Source organism: Polistes canadensis, unplaced genomic scaffold, assembly GCF_001313835.1.
Source record: "Polistes canadensis isolate GaletaPanama2010 unplaced genomic scaffold, ASM131383v1 scaffold_29, whole genome shotgun sequence".
Lineage (NCBI taxonomy): Eukaryota > Metazoa > Arthropoda > Insecta > Hymenoptera > Vespidae > Polistes > Polistes canadensis.
In genome coordinates, this window is record NW_014569576.1 from 1102356 (window position 1) to 1115294 (window position 12939).

Genomic DNA, 12939 nt, shown 5'->3' on the forward strand with positions numbered 1-12939 from the left:
CGAATCGGGAGATTATTTCCTATCACGAATCGACCAGATGATTGTCACCTATCATTCTCTCTCTCTCTCTCACATACACACACTTTTTCTCTCATTCTCTCTTGCATCATTTGCGTTTTCAATTCATTCCTCCTCCTCTTTCCCCTTTGATATCCGTGTATTATCGTTCTTGATCAGTACACGCGTGCAGGCATAGTAAACACCTCTATGCTGCTTCGTATAATAATAATAATAATAATAATAATAATAATAATAATAATAATAATAATCTCTTCTTTATACTGTGTAGAGAGAAATTATCGCGTGTTATTTTGTTTTTATTTTTTCATTCTGATTATAATTATTTTCGAACACAATTTTAAATACAAATTTACACGCGTTGTCACTTTCGATGAATGAATTTTGGCAAATAATTTTTCCAACCATCGAAGAAAATTTATTGTAATTCTTGCAAATTATCAAGTATTCACGGTTGGTTGAATTTAATGCGTAGGCGGGCGTGCACACGAAGAAAGTGAGAGAGAGAGAGAAAATGCCGACAAGGAGAGAAAACGACACGATAGGCATCCCCAGGGTTCGTATTGATCGGTCAGAGGGTAGCAATATGCGGTAGGATCGTAGTAACCCGAATTAGAGGCTCTCCTCTCCTCTCCTCTCCTCCTCTCCACCTCCCTCCGGTAGTCGCCCACGGAATCGTTTGGTTTTCCTCCTGAATTTTTTTTTACAAGGATCATTTATCTCTCTCTCACTCTCTCTTTTTCATTGTAAACGTTACGACTATGGCGAACGAACGTGCAAGATTCGCACGTTTTATCCGTTAATTAGAGGACAACCGCACGACTATGTGCTTTTACACCACCCCTCTCTCCTTTCCTCCTACCCTTTTCTCTTCTCTTCTTCTCGTTACGATTACGCGTTTAAATCGAGAATAAATCGAATCCTTTCTTTTTCTTTTTTATAAATCCCTTTATTCACAAAGCGTCACAGACAGTCGCCCGCCCGCCCGTCCGTCTAACGAAATAAAAAAGAAAAAAGAAAAATCATTGTCTATGGAAATGGAAATTAATTAAAAAGTATCTCATTTTTGCGACGGTTGAAAATAAAAAGAGAAAACCGATAATTATCTCGCATGTAACTGATAGAAATCTATTAATTATACTCGTAATATATTCGATTATTCTTTATGATATTGGTTAAACGTAGTAAAAGTGTCTGCTCGTTCTCTGTGTGTGATGGAATTGCAGAAAGATATATTTTTGATGTTCAACTAACTCTTTCCTAATATTTCCAAACACCGTTATGTGACTGTATGTGTGTGTCTGACCATGACACACTTAAGTGTAGAAGGTATCAAGAGAACCTTTCGCATCCTTTCTGAAAAAGAAAAAATATATCTAACGATTTATATATATCGGGGTCTCATCGACAAACCCTTTTGTCTATTCCTCCGCCCCCCCCTCGCTTTCTTTCTTTCTTTTTTTTATAATATATTCTTTTTATTCCTCTTCCAACGGAAAAAACGATATATCTTTTTCGTCGTCGAATAGAAAAGAACGTTTTTCTCATCGTCAGTGAATCGTGAAAATCAAAGTAGATAATAACGAGAGTCAGACACCGAATACAGGAAGAGGGAAAGGGAGGAGGGGGAGGCGGCATCGTACTGCTGTCTCGTTCCGCGACAAACCATCGCGATCTAATTTCTAACGATTTCGTTCTATTTTAGTTTGTAAGTCTGTTCAGTTTGTCTATTTTACGAGCATTCTAATTTAAAAATAAATCTAATATAAGCGTTAAAAAAGAAAAAAAAAAAGAAAAGAAAAGAAAAAAATGTTTTCATACGAAACGGAACATAATATCATCCTATATATTTTCATTATTCGAACGATTAGGTTATTGTCTCGTGTTAAACGATAAGATTTTATGTTTAAATAAAACGACGCGTATCATTTGACTAGATATTCTTTTTCTATTCGAAATGGTAAAAGATACTAACAGACCCTGGTCAGACCTTAAGACGAAGGACGTTGTTTGAAATAATACGAGAACGGTTTGGAATCTGAAAATTCTTAGAAAAAAGAAAAAAAGAAGGAGAAAAAGAGAGATATATATATGTGGAATATTTAAAGTTGCAGGATTTAAACAGCAAACGACCTCTCTTCTCGCATGGTTACGTGTTGCATTGTGCAATGATTTTCAACTGGTAGAAGGTTAAGCCAATGAGGTGTGGGACGAAAATGTTGCCGAGGACGTAGCCAACAACATAGACCCACGAAAGAACTCTAATTGATTCTAAGAACCTCGAGTGTGTTCCTTCTCCTTCTTTATCTCTGTATCCAACACACGCATTCACGCGCATACTCGTCGCACGCACACGCATACGTAAAAACATAAACGTACTCGATCGACATCAAGAAACACGCACTGTGTGTGCCGCTTAAATGATTCCTAATAAGATAATTCGTGCGGGCAGAAATGCGAAAGAAAATAACATCCTGATCGTGGACGACGAAATATTATTTTTTTTTTTTAGAACAAAAATAAAAGAAAAAATGCGAGAGAACGATTTTGATAGTTCGATCGCTTACGTAAAAATATCGATACTCGTCTTTTTTAATGATAAATCATTTTCTTCTTCTTCTTTGAAAATTTCTTATTAGAAAAATAATAACAACTATCATATCACCAGAAATTATCTTACAATTATCATAGTTAAGAAAGAAACAAGGAGAGTAATAATTTGATGCAGAATTATGCAATGTCCAATTACAAAGAGATCGTAAAAATAGAAAGAAATATAAAAACAAAAATACGTTTGTTAATAACTTAATAATAATTAGGAAGAAAAATATCGACAAACGAGATAAACTTTTCTCTCGTTCTGATCCGTGCAAATTCGGCAAAAGGGAGAAAACAATAATAAGATGGTGAATTAATAATCGAAAAGAAAAAATATTAAATCTTTAATCGAGCAAAAGAAAAAACGTATGCAACCGTATTTCTCAAACTCAAAAGTTTTCCAACGTGTATTATAGTCGTAGCACACACTTCATTGAAACTTTTACGAGACACGTGCGCGAGATAGAAGGAAGGGTTGAATATCACACAGAAGAAAAACGAGGAACAGTCTGAGAAAGTGTAGAGGTAGAGAATATAAAAGGGAAAATGAAAAAGAAAAAAGAAAAAAGAAAAGGAATGAAAGGTCGTTCGGGCCGGTGCACCTGCTTGCACGTGCCGAGTGCAACTGCACTTTTTCTCTCTCCCTTTCTCTCCTACTTCTTCAATAATTCAGACTCGCTACGGTACGTGGATGCGTGCCTTTCAAAAAGGGGAATCGCATTCATTCCCCTGTTTTTTTTTTTTTTTTTTTTTCATTGCACACTTTATGTTCCAAGGAATATCTAACATAATAAACTTTCGTTTCCTGTTTCCATCAAGAATCGATCATTTTCTTTTTTTATAATTTATGAAATTATTGTCTTGTATTCTTTTCTCTCTCACACATTCTCTCTTTCTCTCTCTCTCTCTCTCTCTCGATACGAAACGAGATATTAGGTTGAATCAAAAATTTGTTCGTTTTTAAATTAATATTACCAAAAGTAAATTTTACAAAAACAATCCTCTCCCGTTAAACAGTTTCAAAGTAAAGTTTCAACACAATAAATGCACGAACTTTTCGTTCACCCTAATATAATGTTGCGTTTATTAGACGCGTAAAATGTCCGTCTACATTCTTAAAAATAGAATTATGATTAACGAGAACCTCCACGTCGTTAGACGATACCTTTCGTAGATACGTTAGAAACTACCATTCGAGAGAAAGTTTTAAGACAGTTCAACATAGTTGTGGCAGCAAGGAAGAAGAAAAATGGTACGAGAACGTCTCTCTCCCCCCCACCTCCTTCACCACCCCTCCCCTTCACACCCCGACCGTACGATACTTTCGAGTTATTTCTTGTGGTTTTTTACCATTAGATCTTTTTAACGAGTTACGAGCCACGTTAGAAACACGACGTAACTTTCATATCTTTGTCACACTATAAATTATTTCTCGATGGGGGCCCATAAGCCAATCCGCAACTAACCCAGTCCGCAAAAATGAAAGTTATCTTACGAAGAGTGGTCTGACGAAACGATAATTAGAATTTAAAATTGATAACACGTTCTACTAACTTGCCTCCCCCTCACCCCTTCCTTCCCACATAGCAAACCATCGAATAATCTTTACTTTTAAGATAATCTATAAATCTTGAAATATATTTATTTTTGCTTTCTTTTTTTTTTTTTTCTCTATTATTTCAAAACGACACACACTAGATGGTACAAATTATATAGATATTAAATAGAAATTATCTAAAGAATTTGGTTCTATTCAATCGAGTAAGACGACGACGACAACGACAACGACGACGAGTTCTCGGAAATTCTTGCGTAATTCTTGAAGATTTGAGAACGTTAACCTTCCTAAGGTAACGATAAAAAAGAAATGATTAAAAGACTGCCTTTACTATTTCTTCGTCTAACGATTGAGAGGAAGGAAAGAAGAAAAAAAAGAAAAGGAAAAAATAATTTGAAGATCGCACAAACGTGAGATTTTAACGCGTAATATAACAGTAATACGTATCCTCGGTAGATAATTGCTAAGAGAAGAAATAGGAAACGATTTTTCTTAAAGCAAGTTTCCAACACTTACGTGCAACGTTAAATAATACCGTTTCTTTTACTTCTTCGAATACTTTTCTCATCTCATAAGATACCTACAGTTATGTATACATAGATTTTATACAAAGAAATACGAAACCTCTTTAACGTTTTCTAACGCATACGAGAACTCGACGAAAATTTTGTCGTGAAAAGTCACGAATATTTCAACGAACAATCACGAGGATGATGAGATAATGTTAAAAATGATGAACGTCTGATCTAAACTTTCCAAACGAAAAGGAAAAAGGAAAATCTAATATAAAACGCGAAATTATTTTCGAACCAAGAAGAAGGTCACGAGCGAATTACCATCTTGTCCAATCGTCAAAAAAAAAAAAAAAAAAAAAGAAAAATTGGACGAAAAATAGTCTCTTAATGTCTACATGGCGTGTATGCATCAGGATCAACAAAAGCATAAAAAGGCAAATCGAGATACGCGTGTGATCATTCGATTTAATCTCTATCTATATTTCACATTTATCATCTTTATTAGCGTTCTAATGTTACGAGAGATCATGTTAAAAATGATATATATATATAAGAAGAAAAATAATCAATATCTCTTATTTTCTCTCGCGAAAGATATAATATTTTCTTTTCATTTCTTTCCTTTTCTTTCCTTTTGTTTGTATTTTCTTCTTGCACCGATAATTAATCAATTAAACAAAAAGAAAAAGTATCTATCATCTTTCGTTAGAAACGAAACCGCGAAAAATAATGGCGAACTTCATGGCTTTAGATTTTATCAAGGCAACGTCGTAAACGTCACGCCCGGTGATCTGCTCGTCGAAGCAAAAGATGTTCCCAGTGGTTGCACCGCGTGGTCTCGTCGACTGCATCCATCCTCTTTGTAGACTTTGTTTAAGCCGTGAAGGCGAGGAAACAGAAAGAGAGAGAGAGTAATTGTGTGTGTGAGTGAGAAAAAGATACACCACCAACGAGCAACGATGAGTCCTCGTACTCTAAGGCAAAACCGTCCCAGATGGGCGTTAGAAACAGATACACACATACACGTGTGTACTTATATACACGTACGATGATCATGATGAAGAAAAAGAAGACAGGGATTTACGCACACAGAATAACGTTAACGTAAAACGTTCCTACCTACCCACCCAACCCAGTTGCTCTCTTTCTGCACGTTAGAGGGTCGCCGAAGCGGAGACTGTGACGTAGACACGTGGCAGGAAAAAAAGGACTGCCTTGCCACGAAAATATATACATGTATATCACATCCACGGCGATGCACACGACGGCTACTTCGAAATTCGTCGGCACCTTTCTCTTTCTCACTCCTTGTGTTCTTTTTTTGCTACTCCCTCCCTCCCTCCCTCCCTCTCTCTCTCTTTCTCTCTCTTTTTCTCATCGTTTCTTTGTGACACCTCGAGCAGCAACTTAACGCGACTAGCCAACCAGCCGCGTTACACCTTCTAGTTCTCCCGATGCGCCTCCTCGTTATAGATGTTAACACGAATCACGACTTTGAAAATCGTCGAACCTTGTAATGCGGAAGTTTCGAAAGTTCACTCAAGAAGACTGCTTTTTATAATGTTGATCCACCATAGTGTGTTTTATATTCGATTATCGAAGCGCTAAAGTTTCGAAAGAAAAGTCACGACAACGAATGTTCGTAGTAGGCATTGAATATATATATATATGTTACTGGTAATCTACGAAAAGTCGGTATTCTATAGAATATCTAGACATTCTGCTATTAGATTAGAATGCTATTTAGGCAAAGTATGAAAAAAGGTCCTAGTAGGGTTATTATGTAAATGACGTGCATTCCTCAATAATACAAATATGTTATTCTGAAAAAATAAATATTTATTAAAAAATAATGAGAAAATAATGAGAGACATGATATTCGAAACGAATCGAAGATGTATTTCATACTTTGCCGGTTTCTCATTTGGCATTCAATAGAATGCCTAAGAAATGTGTGAAATATGAATACATCTCATACATTGCTGGTAACATATACATACTATAGCTAGCTAGTGAAAATATATAAAGTTAAGATCATATTATATTTAATCTCCAATATTTTTTGGAGCAATCCAATGCAAGATTTGTTACAATAATAGAAAAGAATTTCATTCAGTTTTTTAACGATGACAAAACAAAAGTACTCTCCTTGATAGAGCATCTCGTTCTTCCTGTTCACGATTGGTACGGCTCGAGTAAGGAAGAACCTTGAAAGCGAATAAGAAGGGACTAAAAATGGTTTTCGTTAGAATACGAGGAGATTATTACAAAAGGGGGGGGAGGGGGGTTCCCAGTTGCAACATCGATCGAAGTAATTCCACGTGCAGATTATGAGGTGGTGTTATGCAACTACTACTTTGAATAGAACTAATCGATCTATAAACGTTAAATTATTCAAATTATGCACGACGTTTGTTATTCGATTGTTTTTGTTGTTGTTGTTGGGCAAGTGCTAATCGATTGGACGAATTAATCGATTATAATAAAGGAAAAAATATACTTAAAGAAAATAAGAAATGATTGGTACTCACCCTCAGGTGTCGATACGGTACCAGCCTTGTTTATCTTCGTATTCCACATGGCAGGGCTAGTTAAAGCGGGTTTGATATCTGTAGTCGGTGGATGTGCCGGTGGTATCGATAGCATCGCGGATCCCATTTGCGCACCACGTAGTAAAAGCTTCGAATTAGTGCAATAACCCTCGAACCCCCTATCACCGGAATATACCTCGCTCGATAATCTTTCGGCCAATGTTTCCGCTTGTTCTCGATCCGTTAATGCCATAGGTTCTTGTTTTATTCGTAGATCTATCGAGGAAATAACAAAAAGTATTTGGAAACGTGTTAAAGTGCCCCATTGTATCATCTTGACGAAACATTTTCTACTCGTTATGCATTTAATATTGACGCCACAGACAATTTATTGTAATAAAAATATTATATTTAACTCTTTGGAACACGCTGGGATTAAAAGTGTCTCACCCCTTTTGATGCAACGTAATGCACGGTGGGAGACATTTTTAGTCCCACCTTGAAATATTGCAATAGCTTGCATGTGCATAAGTTTATATTTCGTCTTATTTACGTAAATCAGTTGTTGGTAATATCTTTAACAAAATGTTACAAATGTAATCATTCGTGTTGGTAACATTCAACATTTTAATACAGATTCATTAATTATTGCAAACTGAAGGGTTTAATACGACAATATATTTTTCCTGATTTTATTTCTATGCAACATGGGTCTATTTTATTATTTGAAATCCTGTAGAGCAAAGAATTAAAAAAATTGTTTGAATTTAACTAACCTTCCGCGACGCTTTCCTTGTGATCACAATTATATCGTTCCTCCGATCGCGCTTGTTCCAATTCTTGTTCGAGTTCCGTTGGTGTATGGGGCGCGGTATGCGAATGCGCAGGTGTATCCGATGGATGGGCAAAGGGCTGATAAAAATGATTTTCTAAAAGATGCGGTTGCGGTGCCGATGCTGGCCGGAATGTTGCACCGTCGCGCAACACGCTCGCCCTAACTAACGCGTCAATCTCGTTCGGCGTTCTGCAAGATCAAACAAACACTAAAATTGTTTATTAGAAGCACCGGAGTTATATTCGTAACTAAATAAATATATAAGAAAGAAAGAAAGAAACAAGCACGCGTCTGTCTTCTTCTCCTCCTATTTTTTCTAACGAACGAACCAACTAAAGAAAAATAATGACGAAATCGTATCGATTATCAAACGGATTACGAAACTTGATGCGAAAGTCCACGGAGAATCAATCGGCTGGGCTGTTAGATAAGTTAAACGAGTTGTGCGTGCAACTAACAACACAACACGTCGTAAAATACGTACACAACGTACTATAAAATATATACGCGTATTTTAACACGCATAGCTTGCATAATTTCGAAAGAAACTTAATCTCGTGACACGGTCGAACGAACGAACGAACGAACCCAACCTCCTTCCCTCCTCAATTGCGTCAATGCATTTAATCGTGATATATTGTACTTATTAGTCTCGCGAAAGGTCACCGAAAGAGACGTATGTAAAAAAAAAAGAAAAAACTATCGTAGTCTTTCGAAAAGAAGAAGAAGAAGAAGAATAATAAGAAGAATGAGAATAAAAAAAGAAAGTTAGAGGGGGGTGGGCTTACCTCATTATCTTCTTGGGTGAGCTTTCGTAAAATTGGGGAAATATGTTGGGTACGGGGTATGCCGGTGCTGGGGAAGGCGCAGGCGTAGGGGTTGCGTTTCTGCATCTTTTTATACTGTTCCTCAACATGGTAGCTTCACCGGCCACGTTAGGATCAGCAATGTCATCGATTCCACCCTCACCAGAGGTACTTGCACTGGATACGGCACCGGTGCCAGCAACGATACTACCACTTGCATTCCCCCTGCTGGTTGCATTGTCATCGAGGTTACCACCAGGTCCAGCACTGCTGCTACTAATTCCAATGTTGTTGTTGTTGTTGTTATTGTTGCTGCTATTGCTGCTGCTACCACCACAACCACCACCACCACCACCACCAACACCAACACCACCTCCACCTCCACCTCCACCTCCAGCACCACTGCCACCGCCACCGCCGACGACGTTTCCTGTTGCACCGACTTCGGTGCCTCCTCCACCACCACCGCCACCCTCTCCGCCTGTGTCCGTAGACGAATTATTGCTCTCCGCCGCGTGTCTGTGCGCCACTGCTAATTTCTCGTGCTCGATCGATAGCCCTTTCACCTGTTGTTCCGAATTTTATTTTACTTTGTTTATTTTTTGTTCTTTATTTTCTTTTCTTCTCATATTTTTCATTTTTACGATTAAGCAGATTAACCCTTTGAGTAGCTGAATAATTTTAACTTAAGTGTTATTTTTTGTATAGAGTTACGGAATAATTTATCATTAGTACGATTGTTCGCCGTTGATCGAATATTATTCAATCAGATTCTAATAATGACAATTTTTTCGTTTCTTAATATTTATAATTTTCATGTGACAAAACTCGAAACAACATAATCAATACGTAAACCAATATTATTTTACATTCATATTGACAAACACGTATATGCATTGATAGAAGACCACTTTGGTAACTTTTACCAAACGCATATATGCGTTTATACCAGTCAAAGGGTTAAAAGCTATTGCATTGAAAGTTTTATTATTTGAATCGTTACTTCGAGTAATTTACAAGTTAATCGAACAAACTTATAAAAATTACGAATAAGATAGAACAAACAAAAAGAGATAGAGAGATAGAAAATGTCGACGTACTTGAAGGCATTCCGCTGCCTTGAGAAAAGAGCTCAAAGAATCTTGAGACACGTGTACCTCTCCGCGGTACATAAATTCGAGAAGCGATCTCATATTATCTGCGCTCGTCCCGTCGAGAATAACGATCAGTCCTGCGGGAGAAGGCGGCGTTCCTTCGAACAGCTCCTGGAAATGTTTGCTGCATGCTGCGAGGATCAATTTGTGCGCTTTGAACGTTACTCCTGCAATCGAAAGAAATAAATCCGTAATAGTCTTTAATAGTTAACAAGAAAAACAAAAAACAAACATAACAAAACCAAAATCCGATTAAATTGTTTATTAACCGTTTTGAATGATACGGGCGCATATATGCGTCCAACGAAAGCAATTACTCGTGAATTAAGAACGCATATATGTTTTTTTTTTTTACGACCTCTTCAGGCTACCTCGAAATTTTCTTTTATTTCTTTTTTATCAGAGAATAATTTATTAAACATTAAATGAAAAATCCTTTTACACCGTACACGATTGATTGCAATCGTTAAGCGAGCTGTTGCTCCACATTCGAAGGGTTAAATATTTTGTTTACTATAATTTCATATACGAACATTATTATTTTTTTTTTAAATTTTGATCGTTTGTGTTTGTTTTTTTCAAATGAACGTTATCATAATCGAGAATGTAAGCGAATTTTTGTACGTTTGAATGGGGAATGGGGACAGGGGGGAGGAGGGATGGGGACGACACGTCGTCGCATTCTTCAAAAGGAACCATTTACACATCCGGCAAATTAAAGGGAACATAAAAACGCTATGAATACGTAATCGCAAGAAAAGCACGCATTAGATGTTGAAGAAGCACACGCTTTCTTCTATTACTTCTACGAGGAACCCCTTTTTTTTCTTTCTCTCTCTCTCACTCATACACATACACACACACGCACACACGCACACGCACATACACGCGCGCGCGGTTTTCATCATTCGAAGGGACCATCGAAAAACGACCGCGGGAATTTAGCGTGTAAAGGAAGTGCTGGTGACCGAGGAACCCCTTTCTTTTTTATCTTTTTCTTTTTTTTTTTTCTTCTTCTTCTTCTTACTCTCGCTCTTTTTCTCTCTCCCTCGTATATAGGCCAACACGCATTACATCTTCCCCGTTTAGGAAGACTGTACACTACTCTGCGTTTGAGAGAAAGAGAAAGAGAGATAGAAAGATAGAGAGATAGAGATAGAGAGAGAGAGAGAGAGAGAGAGAAAAAGAACATAAAGAAAAGCCTCAGCAGCTTGACGTCGATGCCCATTCTTGCAGCTTGCTGGATATGTAGGCCATCTTCGGACACGATCTTCCGTAATCTATACTTTTTTTTCTCTCTCTATCTCTCTCTCTCTCTCTCCCTCTCTCTTGAGTTTGAATAATACGTGCAGGTACGTAACGCGATACTGATTGCGTTATACGAATCGGACTTACGTTAGTGTCCGATTGTGCACGTGATAGAGAACTGCAAATTCTTTGATAAAAATCACAATCGTATTAAAATTGATATATTAAATGTTAATAAGAAAATCAATAAAATATAACGCGTATGTTGAAATCGTAATATATATATACATATATTATAATTTTAAGAAAAGGGGAAAAGAAATATGGGAACCTATTTATTTACACGTTAGTGAGTATAATTTATTATTATTATTAATTACTATTTTTATTATTTATCATAATATTATTATTTATTATTTTCCTATTTTTTAACTTGATTTCTTTTGTTAAATTTATATATACTAATGAGATTTTCCCTCGTCAATAAATAAATATATTAATTAATATTAAGAAAAAAAAGTGTGTGTGTTATCTATTAGAAATAGTAGACGTCGAATGACGTTTAAAATTGAAATATCGTATAATATAGTAGCGCACGAAAAAAAGAAAAAAAAAAAAAAAAGATAAGTATACGATAAAAATTTGCAAGTGAAATATAACCGTGAGGAGAGTAAAGACTCTCGTAAAAGCATTAAAAGAAATGTAGAAAAAGGATAGCGATTATAAACGACGATATAAAACGAATAAGGAAGTCAACTGTAAAAAGAGATGAGAAACGAATAGAGAGAGAGAAAGGTGAACAAAGAGGGAGGGGGGGGGAGGCTCAACCAGGTGGCGCAAACCACCTGTCCTTTCGACGCAAGCAACCTGGTCTCTCTCTCTCTCTCTCTCTTTCTGTGAAGTGTATCGAATTCTCAACTTGCGTTCCTCCCCAAAAGGACGAATTAAATTTCAAACTCGATTTCCCGCCACGTTAAATCGAATATCGATATCCCAGGATTATCCTGGTCACGCTCGATTAATCGTTACTTCGTAATTTATCTTCGATGTATTTCCCATAACCAATAGAAAAGGGTTAAGACGAAATGAAACGGGAAAAGATAGAGAAAACAAAAGGAAAAAAACGAAAAAAAAAAACAAAAAACAAAAATAAAAAAAGATGAACAAAATGTAGACATAATATTAGATCATAAATGTTTTACGTACGTACCTAACATAAAATATCATAAATCGTGTATTCGTTTTTCCTTCCTACCGTAGTAAGTAAGAATGATAGAATGAAGTTCGGAAGTTCGTAACCATCGTAATACAACTATCGCAATATTTATAAGCTTCCTAATATAGGATCGAAGGAGTGTAGTATTCGTTGCAAAAATGTATGAGTTCTATACACACACTCTAAACATTCTAAAAGCGGTTGTGTGCAGGGGCCAACGACCGAGTCACGCGCGTCTTCTGCGTGTAGGCGGCTTTTGCACGCTAAGTTCCTGGTCTCTTCTATATGTCTCTATCTCTATCTCTATCTCTATCTTTTTTCTTCTTCTTCTTCTTCTTCTTCTTTCTTTAAACGACCAATCATGACTATGCGCGAGCCCGGAAATATATAGATGATCTTTCTCGTATTTCTGATCTCGGTTTATTTCCTAACTAAATATCGTACATGTATATATATATAT

The 12939-nt window shown here is 36.6% G+C and overlaps 1 protein-coding gene across 1 annotated transcript in view; it reads right to left on the bottom strand.

Moving 5' to 3' along the window:
* Positions 1-12939, bottom strand: part of LOC106784071 (protein abrupt) — a 34150-nt gene that overhangs the window by 9511 nt on the left and 11700 nt on the right. The window contains exons 3-6 of the mRNA XM_014743189.1: positions 9962-10182; positions 8844-9427; positions 7997-8244; positions 7221-7496 (exon numbers count right to left, since the gene is read on the bottom strand). Of these exons, the coding sequence (XP_014598675.1) occupies positions 7221-7496; positions 7997-8244; positions 8844-9427; positions 9962-10182 (1329 nt within the window). The remainder of the gene's footprint in view (positions 1-7220; positions 7497-7996; positions 8245-8843; positions 9428-9961; positions 10183-12939) is intronic.